This window comes from Alternaria arbusti (assembly GCF_024043155.1).
Source record: "Alternaria arbusti strain BMP 1465 chromosome Unknown scaffold_2, whole genome shotgun sequence".
Classification (NCBI taxonomy): domain Eukaryota; kingdom Fungi; phylum Ascomycota; class Dothideomycetes; order Pleosporales; family Pleosporaceae; genus Alternaria; species Alternaria arbusti.
Window position 1 is genome coordinate 2586090 of NW_026249942.1, and position 20479 is coordinate 2606568.

The 20479-nt window shown below is 52.5% G+C and overlaps 6 protein-coding genes across 6 annotated transcripts; 3 read left to right on the plus strand and 3 right to left on the minus strand.

Moving 5' to 3' along the window:
* Nucleotides 1-682: 682 nt before the first annotated feature.
* Nucleotides 683-2096, plus strand: RBG1 (GTP-binding protein rbg1; the record flags this gene model as incomplete). The annotated part of the gene is made up of 7 exons (XM_051443035.1): nt 683-703; nt 759-779; nt 833-875; nt 927-1132; nt 1180-1851; nt 1899-2019; nt 2077-2096. 7 exons carry the CDS (start codon nt 683-685, stop codon nt 2094-2096), a joined length of 1104 nt encoding a protein of 367 aa, XP_051306623.1.
* Nucleotides 2097-4033: 1937 nt separating this feature from the next.
* J4E86_002477 (uncharacterized protein) lies at nt 4034-5515 on the plus strand (the record flags this gene model as incomplete). Its single annotated transcript, XM_051443036.1, has 2 exons — nt 4034-4201; nt 4370-5515. The coding sequence occupies 2 exons, from the start codon at nt 4034-4036 to the stop codon at nt 5513-5515; spliced, it is 1314 nt and encodes a 437-aa protein (XP_051306624.1).
* A 5431-nt stretch (nt 5516-10946) lies between these two features.
* J4E86_002478 (uncharacterized protein) lies at nt 10947-11531 on the minus strand (the record flags this gene model as incomplete). The annotated part of the gene is made up of 2 exons (XM_051443037.1): nt 10947-11303; nt 11457-11531. 2 exons carry the CDS (start codon nt 11529-11531, stop codon nt 10947-10949), a joined length of 432 nt encoding a protein of 143 aa, XP_051306625.1.
* A 783-nt stretch (nt 11532-12314) lies between these two features.
* J4E86_002479 (uncharacterized protein) lies at nt 12315-13765 on the minus strand (the record flags this gene model as incomplete). Its single annotated transcript, XM_051443038.1, has 2 exons — nt 12315-12946; nt 13246-13765. 2 exons carry the CDS (start codon nt 13763-13765, stop codon nt 12315-12317), a joined length of 1152 nt encoding a protein of 383 aa, XP_051306626.1.
* A 328-nt stretch (nt 13766-14093) lies between these two features.
* On the plus strand, nt 14094-14548 carry NUT2 (RNA polymerase II mediator complex subunit; the record flags this gene model as incomplete). Its single annotated transcript, XM_051443039.1, has 2 exons — nt 14094-14206; nt 14260-14548. The coding sequence occupies 2 exons, from the start codon at nt 14094-14096 to the stop codon at nt 14546-14548; spliced, it is 402 nt and encodes a 133-aa protein (XP_051306627.1).
* A 2947-nt stretch (nt 14549-17495) lies between these two features.
* Nucleotides 17496-19497, minus strand: J4E86_002481 (uncharacterized protein; the record flags this gene model as incomplete). Its single annotated transcript, XM_051443040.1, has 5 exons — nt 17496-17942; nt 17995-18372; nt 18430-18809; nt 18862-19217; nt 19265-19497. The coding sequence occupies 5 exons, from the start codon at nt 19495-19497 to the stop codon at nt 17496-17498; spliced, it is 1794 nt and encodes a 597-aa protein (XP_051306628.1).
* Between the last annotated feature and the right edge of the window lie 982 nt (nt 19498-20479).

Sequence of the window (20479 nt, forward strand, 5' to 3'; positions counted from 1 at the left end):
TATGCCTTCATTAACTCCTGGAGCTCATTCTCGTCTACGTCATCCGAGTCTATGCCGTTGCTGGGACCGAGCACCTTGTTGATCTCCTGCACGAGCGAGTGGAAGTTATCTTCTTCAGTGTTGCGACCGATCATGGTAACGATATCGATGTTTGAGGAATGAGAAATATGGCGAGGGTGTCGTTGGTTATGATGCTGTTGCAGACGGAGTTCCGACGAAGAGAGTTCGGAGCGCGGGCTTTAAATATACACAGCCTTTATCGAGGGTAAGAGCGTTGGCTTGCCTGCCTTCAATGCTGCTTGTGCACGACTGGGCTTGCTTCATTATGTAACAAATCGCGCGTTCTGAGCTTGTGATATGTGGATCCATGGCGGTCAGCAGTTCGCCGACGTGTGATGCACCTCATATGCTCAGCCAGAGTGGTGGGTATGGTCACCGATGTGAAGACCCCGAACGCGGCTTCTATCGGGGAACTTTATGAAGGCCTCGAGGAAGCATGCATGGAAGCCGAGATAGAAGGGTGCTGCGCTGAGCGCTAACCTTATCGGGTGGCGGTGAAAGGTACTGCCGGGAAGCCGTGCCCCGCTTCGTCATTGGCGGCGTGCGTCGCATCAAATTTCTGAACAACCTCATCGCCTCTCCACGCCTGCCCAGAGCAAGTCAGGATACACAGTAATTCAAGATGGCGACCACAGTAGACAAGGTAAGTATTGAGTGCCGCAGCATATCGCCATTCCACGCGCTAACAGGATGTGCAGATCAAGGACATCGAGGCCGAAGTAAGCCACACCCCAATACGCGATCGTAACACGATGACTTACACGAGACATAGATGGCCAAGACCCAGAAGAACAAGGCGACGTCTTTTCATCTTGGTATGGCCTCATGAACGGATACGGCATACTGGTATGCTTATACATGAACAGGGCAACTGAAGGCAAAGCTCGCGAAGCTTAAGAGAGAGCTGCTCGAGCCTTCGTCCGGTGGCGGCGGTGGAGGTGTAGGATTCGATGTTGCTAGGACTGGTGTTGCCAGTGTTGGTTTCATTGGCTTCCCCTCCGTGGGCAAGAGTACGCTCATGAGCAAATTGACCGGACAGCACTCCGAAGCCGCTGCATATGAGTTCACAACGGTAGGCAGACTACAACGGGTGTCATGACCAGTACTGACAGTATACAGCTTACTACAGTACCGGGTCAAGTCATGTACAACGGAGCCAAAATCCAGATTCTCGATCTTCCCGGTATTATCCAAGGTGCGAAGGACGGTAAAGGTCGTGGACGACAGGTCATTGCCGTCGCAAAGACCTGCCATTTAATTTTCATCGTCCTGGACGTCAACAAACCTCTCACCGACAAGAGCGTTATCGAGAACGAACTGGAGGGCTTCGGTATTCGAATCAACAAGAGCCCGCCAAACATTGTGCTCAAGAAGAAGGACAAGGGAGGCATCAACATCACCGCGACGGTCCCCCTCACACATATCGACCATGGCGAAATCAAGGCGGTGCTGAATGAGTACCGAATGGCAAACGCCGACGTAGCTATTCGATGCGACGCCACGGTCGATGATTTGATCGATGTTATTGAGGCCAAAGGACGAAGCTACATCCCCGTCATCTACGCTTTGAACAAGATTGATGCTATCAGTATCGAAGAGCTCGATTTGCTCTACCGCATTCCGAACGCTTGTCCCATCAGTTCCGAGCACGGGTGGAACATCGATGAGCTCCTCGAGCAGATGTGGGAGAAGCTCAATCTCGTTCGTGTTTACACCAAGCCCAAGGGCAAGATGCCGGATTACTCGGCGCCAGTGGTATTGCGATCAACAGCCTGTACCATTGAAGACTTCGTAAGTCTCCCCCTCATCTTAAACGCGACGCGCTAACCGCTCTGTAGTGTAATTCCATCCACAAGACAATTGTCGACAACTTCAAGCACGCTATTGTTTACGGGAAATCATGCAAGCATCAGCCCCAGCGTGTGGGACTTTCTCACGAGCTTGCCGACGAGGATATCGGTATGTATCCCAGTATTATCTCTCTAAATGGATATCGTGAGCTGACGACCCGACCAGTCACTATTGTCAAGCGCTAGATAAGGTCTCGTGATTGCGAGATACGACAGGCGTTATGGATCCGGTCTTGGGAAATAGTGAGTAGAGCAGAAGGGCCTTCTGGATGGCTGAACATGTCTCACTGCGATACCAATACTAGGTCGCAGCATTAAGATGACGAAGAAAGCGAGGCTTGGAGCCGATCTCGCGGCCTGGATTGGCCGAGGGCTCGTTCCAGTAGCACCGCGGACGACATCAGGACGACACTAGCACTGGGCAACGCAGCTTACGGCGCGGATCGTACCTGCCAATCGCCAATGCTCGACTGACTGGTGGCGGTCCGATACCGTCCGCAAGCTATCAATACCAGGCCTTTGCTTCCCCTGCCGAGGAGGCGTCATTCAAGACATTGCCGTCGCGGACCCTCGTGGTAATGGCGCCGCTGGAGTTATTGGAACGGGGTCAGCATGTCGCATTTGTTTTTATTCCATATTTGCTTCGGAATTTGATGGATTCAGATCAGCATTGTCTGGCCCAATTTTTGAGGCGTCGGTTTTCCTTATTGGTCTGCTAACGGGCGCAGCGGTCGACTCGGAGAAATCAGCAGGGGTTAGTTGTGCTGGCGACTCAGAGGGCACGCTGTCAGTCGGGCGCTAAATCATTATCGCTCCCGAAAGCCTGAGTGGCTGGTCGGCAAAACCTCGATTTTCCATGGGCGCGATTATTGCAGCTTTCCGAAAGCGTTTCAGCCGTCGACACTTTCTGTCTCTCCTTTATGCACAGCCGATGATTGACGTCTTGCCCCTGCCGTGGGAATCGCCACAGGCTCGCGTACCTGAGCAGCATTGAATCGGCTGCCACTGTTTCGCGCCACGAGCGTACGGCAACGGCCAGGATGTATTTCGCTGGGCGCACGAGGCGAAACCAATATGGCGCTTCCACTCAGACCATGTCTTGTTCGGGAAGCGTCAGATTAGCCGGCTGCGACGTGCTCAGCGGTGCGAGGGCCCTGATGGGATGATCCCACCCGGCTGCCTTGACATCCCATTTGCCCTTGCTAGGAGTCAGGCGTCGAGGCATGCACTGGCGAGCTAGCCTGGCGGCCGCATAATTCTGGCCCGCGCTGTCCTAGGGGCGCATCCCCGATGAGAGACCCGCACACGCTAAGCCCAACGTCGTCGCTCGTCGCTTGGCCGAATGGCGACCAGGATCACTGTGCACACGCCAGGCTTGCCGGCAAGCTTGGGCTCGAAACAAACAGGGCTCCTCTCCCGCCAGCTGCAGTAGGCCGCGCCCGCATCGCACAGCCAGGGCCTGTTACCAGTGTCCCCAGACTTATCCTCAAGTACGCGCTGCAGGCCCGCCGCGCCAGGCTTTCCCTGCAGTTTCAATTCTCCATCTAAGGCCATTGCTTTGCCGCGCTGCTTTATACCTATATGTTTTGACCTCTGTCATACCCAGCGCCTTTTGTCAGCGCTACCCCCGCTACTGCGGTACATTGACTTGTCGCTGTTTCGCCTCAGGAACCAAAATCTCGTCTCATGCATGTATGCGCTCGGCCGCTCTGAGGTCACCCACGCCGCCTAGGTATAGCAACACCACGGTGCAGGTGCATATGCCCGTCTGGCACCCTACTTCTGCTCCGCACCCAACACGGACACTCGTTCCCACACTCGCACGGATACACCACTCCAATACCTACTGCCTTCGACATGAGCCAGTTGCAAATGGATCACGACCACCACCATCACCACCACCAGGAACCTTTCGAGGATCACCATTCTGGATGGCATGGCGATAACGGATACAACCCACACCATCAGTCTCCAGTCCAAGACTTCAATGGCTTCAACGGCTTTGCACCGCTCCCGATGGAGCCCATCTACGGGAACGGCATGCATCCACCCCACCAAACTCATCCGACACCGAGGACTACGCACCCACAGCTGCAGCCTCTGATCATGCCGCAGATGCCGCAATGGCCGAGCATGCTGACCAGCCAGTCGACTTACCAAGCTTCACTGTTCCCTTCAGCCCCACCACCGATAACGCCGGCATCAGCAACGCCAGTCTCAGCGAGCTCAACACATTCCCGCACTTCGTCGACACCACGGAAGACTCTCACAGACTCGGACCGCAGACGCATGTGCCAATACCATGAAGAAAATCCCACTGTCAAGCAAACGGAAATTGGAGGTATGCCAGCACCACGCACCAGACTCACATGGATCTTTTACTAACCGTATCCTAGCAATGTTCGGCGTAGAGCGAAGGTACCACTGCATACCCTGCATGTCTGTTCCCGTGCTGACAGTCTTGTAGTACCGTTTCGAAAGTGTTGCGCCAGAAGGAGAAGTATTTGTACCAGGACGATGGTAGCCGATCACCCATAAAAAGGTCGAAAGGCAAATTCCCGGATATCGAACGTGCCTTGTCGAATTGGGCACGAAACCATCAGAAACAGGGAGCACAGCTGTCAGATGCTCAGATCCGAGAGAAGGCCCGCTTCTTCGCTCAGACCGTCGGCAACTCGGAGAGCCACCTCAAGGTAAACAGTGCGAGCTGGTTGGAAAAGTTCAAGCAAAAGAATCACCTGAGTGGCGCAAGGTCACGAAAGACTTCGATAGCAGAAGAGTCGGAGGGGACTTCGAATCCGCCATCCAATGTGCATACCCCGGGGGCCATCTCGCCTACCTCACCTGGCGGGGTATCTCCAGCGACAACGACCATGACAGCGAAGAAGAGTCAGGAAAATCTCAAGACAGAAAGCCCCGACACATACGACTTTTCGAACCATCGCCGACCCTTCCATTCACAGAGCAGTACATCTTTGTCAAGCGTCTTCACGGATACAGCCACAAGCCCCACGTCGCTTTCTTCGCCCTTCTTCACGCCTGATTCAGCATGCGGCCCGAGTCCTTTCATGGGAAGCCGCCAGCCTGCGAATGGACAGCCAGGGAACAACAACTTCCAAAGGCCCCGAAGCCAAACCTTCCCCATGCTTGTTGGTGTTGAGCAGTACATGTCACCTCCGGGCTCATCTGACGATATCACCCCAAAGTACGTCAGCAGCGGTGCACTTGACTCGCCCATGACCGAGATGCCTGGCACACTGCCAGTCATTGAGGAAGGAATGTCGCTTTCGCCTACCCAGATGCCCAACTCGATGCAGCCCCCTCCTCTTCCAGGTACCATCGACGATAAAGGCTCGTCAGCCGACTCCTCGCCCATCACACCGTCCCAAGAAGAAGCTGCACGCGCTCTCGAGCTCGTCATGACCTTCTTCCAGTCACAGAACGCCGGTTTCGTCGTGGAGCCCCAGGAGTATGTCACCATTGGCAAGCTGATGGAGAAGCTACGAATCAAGCGCAGCTCCGAGAGCCTTCCTTCCGAGATGCGACGTGTGTCAGAGCCCAACTTCACAACGGCCAAGCTCGAAAGCGTCGACGCGATCCATTAGCGAAATGGACATGTCACTCATCCAAGGGCCTGTGACGCCTGTCACAGCACGTAACGCTGACGACCACTTTCTTTTGTGGAACAAGCTTCCTGAATCGCTTGGGTTTGGAGTAGCAAGACTGTGCAACACTTGCGGTCTAGAACACCGGGATCAGGGACATACACACACGGCTAGCATTCTGCATTACAGTCACCGTTTGGATTTTCTTTCATTGCCGCATCTTGCCGCATTCTCGCATCAGCATCATTAGCATGGCTTCTATTTCTCACTACTCCTTCATTGACTTTCATTTTCCATCTTCCTATTCCCTTGCTCCACGAACCACTATACCCCCCTCTAGCAGCGCACAGTAACCTGACTGTTTTCGACTTTATCCCCTTACCTAAAACGAAGACTGTATCCGCCCACGCGGGCCAATATTCTGTACGCTTCTATTTGCTGCTTTCAAACGTTCCATTTACATTTGCCTGGCGGCCCTCATACGTTGCACTGAGTCTGAAACGGCGCGATGGGCCTCGTACGCACTGCTGTGCACCTATATGTAGCTTCTAATATAGTTACCGACCCTTGCCGCAAGACCGGCCTAACGAAAGGGTCAATCACGCTCGAAATGCGATTAATGCTCAATCCAACGTGCCATACGATTGTGCGTCTGATGTCACTAGTCAGTTTCTTCCGATCTCAATCTGATCATGGTCAGACTCAGCCTAGTTTTGGTGGAGTACCACTGACACTTCACTGATCGGCAAAAGTCTGGCTCATGAACGGCTGGTACTTGCCGCTTTAAGCCCCCGTGACGGAGCTTTCGGCATCGCATTGCAACACCGTTATAGCAACGATGTGCAACAAACTTTGGCATAGCCCGCCGAAAAACAACACTGAATTTCGGAAAATACCTTGCCGACAGACATGCCGATCGCAAGGAAAAGCAGCATTCGTTCGTTCTGGCTTTCCGCATCCTGGACACGGCCAAAACGTAAATTGCATGTGAGACTTGCAGGTTCAGTCGGCACCAGTTGGCCCCCTTCCCCGCCTTTGCACGAAGCTCGGACACCTTTTGACCTGGCGCACCTTGCACATCCTTGATACATCACAAAAGTACATATATACATATCCAGATACATCGCTTGAAGCGATCGCAATGCATAACGATCGATGACGAGGCTCGTATACGAGGAAGACAGATCCTCAAACTGTTGAGCCTGATCTAGATGCCCGCAAGCGTGAGACATTTGGTATCCCGTCTCCCCGCGCGCGCACCATACTCAGCTGGAAAGTTTGCGCATTTGGTTCGTGTCAAAGGGCTGTCCCGATCTGGATCAGGGATGAGACGAGCGCGAGCTTGGAGAAGCGAGGGATTGGCGTTGGTACGGGCTTTCTTTGCTCAGTAAAGTGGTTTCGGCAGCGCAATCGACGCAAGGCGCCCTAGGGCTCCGTCATGCCGCGGGGGCGCACGCACTGGACTCAGCTCTTTGCTGCCCTGCTGGGCTGGATAGGGAGCTTGGGCCTTACGGTCGTCTCTGCAGCGAAGCTCGAGTTTCCCCAAACCCTGGAGCGAGTCGTGTTTGGGGCTCTTGCTGTTCCGTACTGGATTAGTTGCAGCTTCCTTCGTTTTCGGATTCCCTTGCTCAATCATGACGAACATAGCTGTAGCACATAGAGTACAATCCACGCTTCCGCGGGTGAAGCAAAAGTTGAGCAGTGTTTTGGAAACCAGTTTACTTATTTCACAAAGCCGTTACTTTTGCATTACGGGTATTATGCAGCCCGTTTAACTTCACCCTGCGTTCCGCGGCGCCAAAAAGCAAAAAGGTGAGCAGTCCAGCGCCACTTTAGTTCGTCCTTTCTAGCCGCAAGAAGAAGCAAGAAAGGTAAATGTCGTCGGTGTTCCCCACCACCATATCTTGGGCATCCTTGCAGTGACACTCTTTTTTCTTATCCCGCGGATGATGGAGTGTTCGTTTTGTCCTTGCTTCTTCCTTTTCTCTGCAACACATTACTGTTCGGTACAGTACCGGTTCGGTCCGCAGCCGAGCCCGTTCACTGGCTCACACGTTGTCCAAATGCCGGATGTACTTCCTTCGCAGGTTGAAGCTGCAGTACATAGCCTTGTACATTGTGCAGCTCTATCAGAGAAAAGAAAATGAGTACAGGGGGGCTTGGAAGACAGCTAAAAACGCGTGTTACGTAGCTGTCAAAGTAAATAAGCAAAGGTAGTAACAGTAGATGAGGGGACGCGCAATGGGGCAGATCTGTACTTGGTGTCGCAGTCCGACTTGGTTCGGCCCTTTTCTCGCTCATGTCGTTAGCTCGCGGTGTTGCGCGCAATGGCTAGACCGTCGTGAGCATCAAATCGCGAACACGCAATCGCAGCGCCCCCCATCGATCGGTGAAGGCCTGCGTTACCGTCCCTTGAACCCCCTGACCATTGGCAAATCCAAGGAAAGAGGCCGACAGGTTCGTAGTACCTTTGTATTCGGGCCTACGTCAAGCAGTGGTGGCAGGTTGTAGCGCAAGAGGCTAGGAAACCTACACCCGAAAGTCAATTATCGCGTTAGATTGCTAGCTCTCGCCCTTGTCTCCATCGCAATTCGAAGATAATGTTGGGCTAGTCCGCCAATGGTGAAAAGGCTGAGAGCGTTCCGGTGACCTTTAATTTTTGCCCTAGCATCTAATGCACAATGTGCTGGCGATAAGCATCGAAAAGTTCATTACGATGTTCGCGGTGCTAGGTCATGCGGTACCCTGCATTAGATCGTCCACGTGATTGATATCTGATGCTGTGTAACACAGTACGGAACCGGCTAAGCAAGAGAACAAGAATGTCGAGGTACAGAGGTGACCACCGAAACCGCTTCGTGTGAGGTGCTCCCGACAACGTTGCCTGAGCACGCGTACTTCCAAGGTTACTTCTGAAATCATTCATGGCATTGCGGGCCGTTGTTCGCACCATTTGTTCGCCCTGAGGCTTGTGTCACGTGCCGTTTGATGGGCTGAGGCCTGTGTAAAGTGTTTTTCAACATCGCAGCTGACAAGTCTGAGCAACGCTGGTTTGCACGATAGGACATCGGATACACCTTCGCATCACTGTGTACAAGCGACAGTACGACGCACTCGCCCGTCATTGACGTACGCGTCCCGTCAATCTTGCACTCCCTGTCAGACGCACACATCCGTTGCTCCAGAAGTGTTCTTCGATTCCCAACAACGGATCTTCGCATGAACTGGTGTCGCAAATACCTTTGTTGGCAAATGGATCACGACTCAGGATGATGTGAGAATGGAAGCGGGATATACAGCTCGCCTCGGTGATGATTGCCAATTGGCGTCATTCAGCGATCATTGTCATGCGCTGCGCAGCAAGCGAACGTCTCGAATTTTCCCTATCCCGAGAATTCAGGATTGGCGAACGACTCAAACCGCAGCCGCGTACACCCACTGTTCCAGAGTGGCTGAGGTGAGTCTGCCGTACGCCTCACTATTGAGTCTTCATGCCTTGCGCAGGATGACGATAGTTTGGTAGGATATAGTGATAGCCCACTACGGGTGATGTTTTGCATGTTCGAGTCAATCCCACCCGCTGCCGTACCTGCACTAACGTTCCGGGCTCTTTAACCGTTGAAACATGGGTCGATGTTCGCAACATTGATGCCCATGACAGCCCCTGATGAGCACTCGCTTGACTCCAAACCATGGTAGATGCTGGATCGCCGGTGCTGGGATCATGGGCATTGTGCCTAGGATCCTGATGCGCTTGCCCCGGACCCCGTGCGGTTCAGGAACAGGCGATGTCGCATCTTGTCAAATGCTGAACGGCGACTATTACTAGGATCATGACTTTCCGTGTTGCGCATCCCGCGGCTTCGCGAACCAGGTCCCTGTAGGGGTTCCCTCGTTACGCCCTGGAGTTCGAGGAATTAAAGTTTCAACGGTCATCCGCGCCGAGTCAGGCAAGTGCCAGCGTCACCAACACTGACGTCTTGACACTTCGGCCGGCATAATCGGCGACCTGAATCCTACGCACGCGCCCACAAAGCGCGCGTTATTCGATAGGATCAGGATGGGTTTTGTTCGAGATGCAGGACAACTGTGCCGCAAAGGCAGAGAGAAGGCTGACTCGATCGCTGGTTATGTTCCGCGTAGTTGCTGCCCAACCGAATTTTGAAACACGTTAGCGGCAGGCTGTTCAGGAACGTGTTGCCAGGAACCGCAACCCTTGCGGAAGCGATAAGAGATAGACGGCTACGGGCTGAAGGCGCATGCGGGGTAACTGCTCTCGACGCTTTAGACTTCTCAGCCCACCCTCGCTTCTGCGATGTTCACTCACTGAAACCCCACGGTTGATACATCGCCTAAGTGAGGCTGAGTTATATTTGACCTTGGAACAAGGGTTCACGGCGTAGCCGAAGAGGAGCGCGGCGGTAAATGTGATCCGCAGGCAGAAACTCCAAGGCGCTCTGAACCAGAACCTTTGTTATCTCGCTAGGCGGGGCTTGATTGCTGATTGTATGAAGGTGCGGGGCTTAGACGAGCTCATCTTGATACGTGAAGGTGTGGTGAAGCTCGGAACGCTACGTTAGATAACCAGGGAAGATGCAACGTCGTCTACAGTCCTTGACTCTCTTCAGGATCATGCGATGGTACTGCATCGTGAGCTCGCATCGTAACTGCGACGGAGCTGGGCACGTAGTCACCTCGTATTCGATTAGTTGAATTTATGTACCATGGCACGCCCTGACAACGCATGTCGCTTGTTGTCCAATATCTACCTTTAAGGCTCCCGGTTGTATGCATTTTATCCCCGCGCAGATGTACAGATGACACGGACCGTCGCGCTCACCGAGCGACATGCAGATTGTTCAAGGCCCTCATTCGCAGTAAGTCTGCGTGAGTGGTGTCTTCCCTGCCGCATACCAACACTACCAAGATTGAGTGCTGCAGCAATCATGGTAAAGCAGCTCGAACTAAGCGATGGCTTGGTGAAAGATGTGCACGGTGGGGCACCTCGTGGTTCATTCTTTGTAGTTTCCGTCCGGCAATATCCCGAATAGTCAGGTGCTCGCCACGGCATGCAGCCAGCCCGGAGTCTGGATGCCATGTGCCTCAACAATTTTCTTAGGGAATTTTTTGATTGGTCGATACCCCTCTTTTACGGTCAGCGGTGTACCTTTCCCACCACACTTTGCTACGAGCGCACTATGAGTTGGTATACGTGGAAGTGCACGAAGCTGCAGTTTCGCCGCTTTAGTGAGTTGCCTTGTGCTGGTTTGATGGAAGTATGTATGCGATACAAGGATTGGAGTTCACCCTCGTCGAACGGGGTATGAACGGCGAAGGTGACTGCGCGACGGGCCGTGCCCAGCGTTCGAGTATCTGGCGGTGAAAGTTCGTAATGTATGGGGTTCTAACTTTCGGAAGCATGAGAACAGCATCAGCTAATGCGCTCCTCCAACAGATCCTTTACGCCTTGTTCTCCCAACTCCGGAAACAGACGCAGAACAATCAGCTCAACGATCTGAAAGACGAGGTGCTTGTTGAGATAAGCGTCATCGAGACAGTCTAGTGTGTTTGCGATCTGTCGAACCTGCTCATCGCGCTCGTAGCTCGCAAAGAAAGCGGCTGCTACTTTCGGTGGTACCAAGTCAAGTAGTCTGGCGGCACAGCAGCGCTTGATCTCCTTGATTTCCTCATACGTTGGAATCTGACGTGGGGGCCCGAGCGCGTTGTTAGGGAAGAGTGTTGCACGAAGAGTCCGAAGCGCCACGGGAAGGAAAGCGGGGTTCAAGATCTGCGTGTGGAAAGTATGAGCGAGGAATCTGCAATCGCGACTGGTTAGCAGATGAGATTTCGATATGGCTAGATTGACTGGTGCGAGATAGGCAGGACGGGTGCGGTAGGAGTTGGACGGATGAAGGAGTCCGCGGGGCGTTCAGCTGGTGACCGCGAATGATGATGTCTGCGGTAGCAGGCCCGGAGCATCGGACGAGAATCGAGTCGAGTTGTTGACGCGGCCCATAAAGTGAGGCGCACGCCCATAGCAAGCGAGATTGATGGTCATGCCACTATGCAACTTAAAGCAGGATGTCGTCGTGATGGATTGAAAAAGCCATTCCCAATCTTTCGGGAACAGCATCATTCGCCGACTGTTTCAATGCGCTGCTCAAACAAACTAAGACCATATTGAAGTCCGAGGAGTACGTGCAGGATCCTCAACAGGATGACGGTAGCGATGAAGGCCGAAGAATGAGGCGTAATCAGCTGTTGGCGGGATTCATGGTAGGGCCAGAGTTTGTGGCCAATGTCGTGCTCGAACTCTGTACGGCCAGTCCCGAGAGGGACGACGGCCGGACGGTGTGAGCAGATCAACCGGCGCGTAAGCGGCCCTTCCACAAGAGCTAGCATCGCGATGACGGCTCAGGGAACAAAAGCCCTTCGCACGACCCGCAGTATTCTGTGGTCGCTGATGAGAGGCGCAGCACCAGGATTGGTCCGACCTTGATGCAGGCATCGTGTGGTCGCTCATGGTGTTGACAATGGCGACGGCCTAGAGTGTGCCAAGCCTCCTTGTCCGAAACGTGTCGAGTTGCCGCCCGGAACGGGTGCCGAGGCTTGCATAAAGCGGTGCGCCACGACAGGGTTGTTTTGGTGTGTGAGCCTGCGGGCCGTCGCATTCGCTGAAGCGAAGTCAAGTGACTTGAATCGTATGCGGAGCTATCTCATCCTGCGTCGCACGGTGCCACAGGGATTGACCAGCTAGCCAACCAGGGGATGCGAGTGAAGAAAGAGATATTATCGTAACTTACCTGTCCAATACACCATTGGTTTCACCCACCCTACCTGGGCCGAGCAGTGCTCCACGATGGAGCATGGAGATGAAGCCCAACAGCCAAGGCATGCGGACGTCTAACTCGGCAAGTTGCGCTACACAGCTCCACAGGCTCATGCTTACTACAGGCCGTTTGGCCTCCAACGGGCGCCTGGAAGCCATCTTTTCCGCTTCCAGTGCTTGCGATTGATTGGCTGCTTCTGCAGATGACTGCTCGGTTGTGGCAGATCTCAACGGAAGGGAAGATAATGTCGCAAGACTCAAGACCACCGCGCGCACCGCAGTAAACGCCAAAAAAGCGTATTGGATGATCGCCCAGAGTATACCCGAGATGTATAAGGCCGACGTCTTGTGACGACGCTGGCCGGCGTCCAGTGGCCCTTTTGGACTAATTTCTGACCCTTGATGCGTGGACAGCAGCCCGTAACGCTCAAGACGGGTTAACGACTGCTCCGCATCGGCATCGTCCGATTGGAAGTCCTTCTCTTTCGCAGCATCGGTCTGTAAAACCTCAGCTATTCTTGTGATGCCCTCCCAGAGCACCCATCCTTCACAGGCTTTTCCGCTAATGCCGTTTCCAAGGATCATCTCTGCGAATATTTCGCCTACCAGGGCGCGTAGACACCCATTTTTCAAGTCTTCTGTCGGTAGTAACAGGGCTAGCACGCCATGGATGAGTAGTTGGCGCCACGCCGACTCGCTTTCCCGCTGTTCAAGGACCGTCGCCGGAACATCATCGGTAGGCACAGGTGATAGTGCAGGGTGCGGGTGGAGCGTATGATATATCAGACGAGGATCTGATACTAGTGAAATTGACGAGGCGGCTTGAGTCTTCGCTATTCGGAATGCTGACAGGGAAGAATTAGACAAACTTCATGCGACAGTCCAAATTGAAATAACCTACAGGTCAGGTGGGCTTGGAGTAGCTCAGGTATCTCATCTAGCAATAGTGATTCGAGATCGACTTTCCTGAGGCGCTGCTCCAGACCTCGCGTACAATGAGCGATAATCTGGATCACTTCGTTGACAAATACTTGATCGGGAGTTATCTTCGAGTACCACGTCTGTACAAACTCCTTGATGATAACAGAGATGATGCCGTATAGTTGAAGGTCGACCTCGTTTGAGCTCGTCAAGGGTGGCAATACGTCTTCAATAGGACGAGGTGTACTGCGTCCTTTCTCGCCATTGCCAAGTAGCACATTGTGGGAGCAGAGAGTGCGCCGAATGAATGCTGCCGTGGATTTATCCGAGGTAGTATCTAATTGAGGCTTCTGTGTGTCTGCTGAGCGTGTTGCAGCCGCCACACGGGAGTGGTTTTGCACGTTGGTCCCCGTGGCTCCCGGGGTCGACGATGCTGAGGCCTGGTAGCTTGGTGGCTGCGCAAGAGGGACGTCTGGATCGCGGTTCGTACTCTCTGTCATTGCAACGTGATGTTCATCGTTGCCAACACCGAATGTAGTTTTCGACACGTGATAGCGCGCTGCGACACGATTCGAGATGAATGTCGTCGTGGAGTTGATACTGGCGAAGGAGCGATGACGACAGAAAGTCAACCACGGTCGGGATTAGCCGAGCCTTGGCGCGTTCCTCTTTGTGACGCGCGCCGCGTCGGTCATCGCACAGCACCAGCCTTCTGAAAACCAAACCTCACAGCACCACTTACTCTCCCGATCAAGATGGCAGCATTAAGCCCCGAATGTACGTAGTGCGGCAGTTCTTCGGCTAGTTCTAATGTATGCGATAGCGGCGATGATCGACGTGGAAGCTCAACTGAAAGACATCGTGCAAAACCTCTATAACCTCATCGTGCAAGCGTACGACCACCATGGAAGCAAGACGCAGGAGGCCATAAGGCGGGAGATGTATGCGATAGCTACACCTCGCGCATAAGCTTTTGAGGCTAACCGTACCGTAGCCAGTCGCTCGTTCAGAACCTGGTTAAATTGTCGAGGACAGCGCCGTCCGTGAACATCAACATTCCTCCAGAGGTCATGTCCTACGTTGAGAACTCCAGGAACCCGGATATCTTCACGCGCGAATTTGTTGAGACCGTGCAGCGAATGAACCAGATGTTGTACGGTCGCGTCGACGCATACCGAGCGCTTCAAGAACAGCTCGCCCTGCACGTCTCGAGCGCTATTCCAGAACTCAGAGAGGACGTGACCTCTGTTGTCGAGTCTACAGGCGGCAAGATGCGCGCCTAGGCTCATTACCTTCACTAGACCCAGGTGAATACCTTAAGCGGATTCAAAGTAGCTCCACAACCACAATATGGATGCTGGAACAGCACGGACACATGCGACGACCAAACTCAGATCACCGAATATACCAACGAGTACCACATAGCCAATGCATTTCGGGCGGTGCTAGTTACGACATGGTTGGTATACGGATCAACACTCCGACAGGTGGGGAAGTGCATCAATGAATGCGACCTCGTCCAGATGCTTGGTCACTCGACTCCGACAATACTCGGAGTAGTATTGGATGCTTCAGACATGGAGAAGATCCCCACAAAACACGAATGAAGATGTCGTTGTAGATGCTGTGCTCTTTTGGGAAAAGATATTGGCAGGGATTGCATTAACCAACACGTTACAACGAGCTTACTTCTCAGAAGGAACAACAACACTCTTAATCTACTAGATTTGATTGCAACTATCTCCATGCGTCCGTCACATCCGGCTGAGCCACATTGCATCCCTTGCTTCTGCTACCAATTCAGCATGGCGCGATGCTTCCTCTAGACGGCTGTTACACACGGCATTTCATTTATGTGCCGGGGTTAAACCATGTTACATTACATCGCATTCATCTCTAGCATTCTGCGTCATGTCTCTTCCCATTGTATTGTGCGATGAAGGATCTCGTACGACGTAAACCTTCGGCATCCTTGCATAACTGCACTCAATTTCGCAATGCCCAAAACGATGCTAGTTCTCGCTGATCCCGGGCACTCTTTGTGGAGATCTCGGCACTATTGAATATCAAGCACTTCATCGCTCACATTCAGCGTTCCTTCAGATCCACTTCGGTTCTTTGTCATACTTACAAACCGTGTCTTCATATGAGACCTATGTCAATATGTGAAGCAGGTCTCTATCATGTATCAACGTATGGATGCTAAATTTAGTATAATTACAGCGGTGCGACAATAAGTGTTGGAAATCTCGGTCCGATGGAGATGTCATGCGTTGTGTTGACAGTCTACACGACTCGCTCGGCCGAGTTTCGCGTATAGCCTGACCATAGCAGTTCTTTCCAGGAAGCTATAGCGATACAATAACATGTGAAGGCAGACGCTCACATCATCCGCTCTGCTCACGCACCGACATTGGTTGGACTAAGTTCTAGTAAAATGGAGGTTTTGTTACTAACAGCAACATTAATCGGCCACCATTATCTGGTTACAACATAACACTGTTTGGATTACGCTGACCTAAAGCTTCGCCAAAGGTATCAATTCGTCCGAGCTGCGCACGCAACTTCACAGTTTTTGTCGATTATCTCATTGACGCGGGCACATCTTGATGAAGATGTGTATGCCTCAAACCCCTCTTGGTGACGTTTATATGTCATTTCGCATTCTTCACCTTTCCCTGATCAACTTACTGCACCCCATTTTGGACAGATGTGAAGCCACGCACCACTATCACTGAACCGGAAAGAGGCTGCCGTTGAATCTAGAGGAAAAGCTCCTGCAAACGCTTGTACGATTTCTCCAGCCCGTATGGCACTACATCGGCTTCGCATGCTTCTCTCTGTACCTTACAAGATCTCATAGATGTCTTCAGCAAACCTTTTGACTCTTGCTACTTCCGTACACATCCGTGTGGTATGGTCATTCACTGTCTGATTTTGGCTTACGGCACTCAAGCTCTACCATTCACTACTTAGCAACCGAATCGCCTGTGACATCATACGCATACAAACACTGTAGCTCTCTTATACACGGTTGCACCTGCTCTCTGGATTGATAGAGTCCTTTATCGCCTCTGTGCTTTACACTACGCACTCACTAGCAGTCCAAGATTCTTCAACCCGCTTAGCCCACAAACACTCCAAACACTAGCGAACGGACAAACAAACTGATCACGCCATAGTTTAGTCAACCGGATTCCAGAAAGAGTTGAAGGCCAACATGACGTCGTTTTTCTCCAGGCCAGTTGCTCCTACATGGACTTCCAGATGCCAGAATGCAGCGCCGCTCTTGTCGTCACCAGCGCCAGCGACCGCATCAAGTGTTGCGCATGAGATTTGCGACTCTCCAAATGCATTCGATCGTCCAGAAATCCAACGGCTCATATCATGGGAGATTGTCCCTTGTCTACATCGACTACCACCCTCCCCCGTTCCCAGCCGTTCGCCGAGCCCTGATCCGTCTCTCCCAGAACAACAACCCTCAGAACACATACTTCGTGAAGAGCCTCCAGAGACGAGGCCAGAGCTCTCATCATCTGACACCTGTCCCCAAATGAGCACTTCCTGGATATCTTTCGAAGAGATAACACATACTGAAGCCACTTACCCTCCTGAATACACCATACCCTTTGAGTTTGATACAGAAGCTTTTCCCCAGCACGCCCATCTCTTTCCTTCCTCACCAAACGGCACATGGCGTAATGAGTCCATTCACGCGTTGACGCATCCCACGGCTGTCGATTACGCAGCGCTATATGCGAAACTATGTACATTGGCCGAGGAAGCAACGGATGAGTTCGCTGCAAGATTAAACCGAGCATTCGAAGGTAGGGACGTACCGGCAATGCACGACCAGGTCATGCAGATCTTTCCTTCGGTCTCAATGCCGGATATGAGAGATATCGAGAAGGCCATAGATACTGGGTGTGACTGGGGAGAGGAACTGTTTGAGCAGAGAGGACGGAGGAGGACTAGAAGGTGGCGGTAAGTGAAGCGTAGGCAGAAGTTCGATGGAGAAAGGTGGTTCATAACCACCTTGTTCATAAGATCAAATCTCGGCATCCGGAAGGTTAGTGAAGCTAAATATTGTATTACATTAAATTATCTTCAATGCCTGAACGACCTTTTAAGAGAAACGAACATTAGTCTAACAGATCAACGCCGCCGCCGCCATGAAACCCCTCGCTAAATCAACAGTTTTGTCTATTTCGTAGCCGTACCAAAGTCTGCCTAGTCCTCTCGATGAAGACTACCTGCCCGTTGACGCATGGCAGAGTGTGGGTGCGCAGCCTCTTCCTCATCTCGGGGGCCACCAGCACCACTCTCTATAGAACCTCCAGCCTGCATGCCACTCGGTGTTCCGCCAAAGCTGACCAAAACAGACGGGTTGTCTGCCGTCAGGGCGTCCAATACGTCCAACTCGTGTGCTGTGAACCATTTCGGCATCAAGAATGTGCGTAGCGGGATGAGGGCGATAATGAGGACCGGAAAGCCGATAGCGGCAATGGTTTGCGAAATGGCGACTGTGCATGCGACACCAAGAATTTGAAGACCGATGAAAAGCCGGATCTTGTTGCGTGAGACGCGGTTGAGTGGGTTATCGCGCTGGATGAAGCGTTTCTCTGACATGAGGTAGAGCGCCTTGCTGACAATGCCGTTGGATTCTATGGAGCCCCACTATGATGAGATTAGCATATGGTATCGAGCTTGAAGATGGAATAACACGTACACCGACGACAAAAAACACTCCAGCAAAGACTGCCGCGGGCATGGTGTGAAGTACTATAAGTAAGGGCCCGGTCATGGTACCCCAGATGGCCATACCCATCAAGAAATGACTGATACGCTGCTCGACAACAGCAGTAGCCTTGACAAATGGCTTTCGGATCTCACCACCGTCTTCCGTTTTGGTGATCTCCAGCCTAGTCTCGTAAACGGTTAAAGAGTCTGTGTGTACGGGTGCTTGCGGAACCAGGCCGTTGGGAAGTGGAAGGCCGATGACGCCACCGACAAAGCATGTGCAGCCGAGAAGGAAAAAGTCCCAGTGAAAACCAGCGGGCTTTTTGAGGGGGTATTGGCGGGCCTGTGCGGTGAGGGATGACACATTCTGTTGCCGATGGTTAGCGTTCGCGTTCGCCAGTGCTAGAAGACGTGTATGACTTACGTGGTCGTAGTAGAACAAAAGCATCATCAAGAAGCCAAATGGCAAAGCCACGAAAACCCACTTGACGTCAAGATTCCAGAAGTCAATTACCCAGTTTCTATCCTGCGTCGGTGCAAAGGCCTTGCCGATAGGCACTCGGTATAGCCCAGTCTCCTCCAGACGTCCAGGAATATGCGAGAAACCGACCCAAAATAGGGTAGGGAAGACGAAGGAGTAATCGGCGACAATGCTACGAATGCCTGGGGTAAACACCGTACTGTTACCAAGCTTCTCAAGGCCGTAGACAGAGCCGAAGTAACATATCGCAATGACGATGGAGAGGTAGCCACCGTCAAACCCGGATTCTTGGAACAGATATACTAGCTCTTCAACGCCCTTGACTGAATGCAGGTCAATATCATGTCTTAATATGGCCAGTGACAGGATACATACCACAGTAGATAATCCCAACATACATGCCGAACGTCTCACTCGAGAAGTCAGTGACATAGGCCATGTAGTCGCTGAAGTTTCCGAAGGCTACGATCCAGTGAAAGATGGCAGCCCAAATTCCAACCCACGCGGTGAATGCTGGATAAATGGAAGGGTCATATCGGGTAACAATGTCGTAGATGGTGTAGTTGAAGAGCGCGATCAGACCAGTGACTCCTACGATGGTGAGGGGTTGGCACGCGAGCAGACTAAACACCATGGCTGCTAATGCGGACGAAAACAGGGCCTCGTTGATGCCAAAGAAACCGCCCGTTCGACGGTACATGTCGAGTGTGAACGCAATGGCAGGTAATACGCTATATTGGTCAGTCAGAGACTTGAGCGTCTATCGAGATAGACTTACTTTACGAAGTACATGCGAACTGTACTGGCGAAAGCTCTATAGGTGAGAGCATCGGTGATGTCGCTCCAATAGTAAGGTAGTCTTCTCTTGACATCGTGATACATGCCGCGACCAGGTTGGAGAATGCGCCATCTCCGCCATCCTCTCGCGCCTTGGAAGGTGTACGATTCGTGTGTTGCGGTCCTCTCTAGAATCTCCTTGCTGTTCGAATTTGTCGCGTCTGGCGAATCCATGATGACGGATATGCAAGTTGAATGGACTACAAACGGGCAATGGATGCGAAGCCGCAGAAACTAAAGCTGAAGGAAACCGATCGACGCAATAGATGTGTGCATAGTTTGATCCGGACCCTGAGCATCTAGTCTATATACGCGGGATCAAGTCCAATTACAGAAGCCGGCGCACTACGGCCCCAATGTCATAGCTAAGCTTGGCATCTGTGGAGATCGAGGTTTTGCCATCGATGGGCGAACTGCTTGTGCGCGGAAGGAGACATGATGATGACGTTTGACATGAAGACATTAGCCAAAGGCGGATGCTTGTCTCGAACGACAGTCTCTGCGCTTCCAACAGGATTCCGTTGTGGTCGTTCGCGATAAGCATGTTCATTGTTGAGACCATGTTTGGTTGTTTGGTGACGTCTGCCGGAGTAGAGGCCTCGCGCACGTGGTTAGCGTGGCCGTTAGTTCCCGTGCCATGCTGAGGAAGGTCGCCATCAGCCCTGTAGCCTGCGGCTTTTTTCTCTTTCTGCCCAGGCAGAGCAGCAACTTCGATGGTCTGGGTCAACGTGCACGTTACAACCCAAACTCCGCAACTACGACCATCGTTTGCGTGGCACCGTGCAGCTGTGACATTACTTCCAATTGGTCCAGACGTCTGTACCACACCAAAATGACGTACACGGCTCGCCGAGCGTATGACTGACGCCAAGCGCCATACCGCACGCGGTCAAGAGCGTTTCCATTCCACCCCGGTATCTTTAACAGCTGCTTGAGCAGAATTTCCATCGGCATCGTCACGTTTCCGCGCGCTCCTATTGCGGCATATAGAAAGAGGTGAACAGTGTCGCGACATTGCGACATTCGATCCGGTTGGACTTCGGACAGTTTGTTCAGCCCATGAACAGTCCACCGACCTTCCATTACCGCACGTCTGTAGCGAGTCTTGTTTCGCATCCGGAGGTATTTCTATGGTACGGAGATACCTCCACTGTAA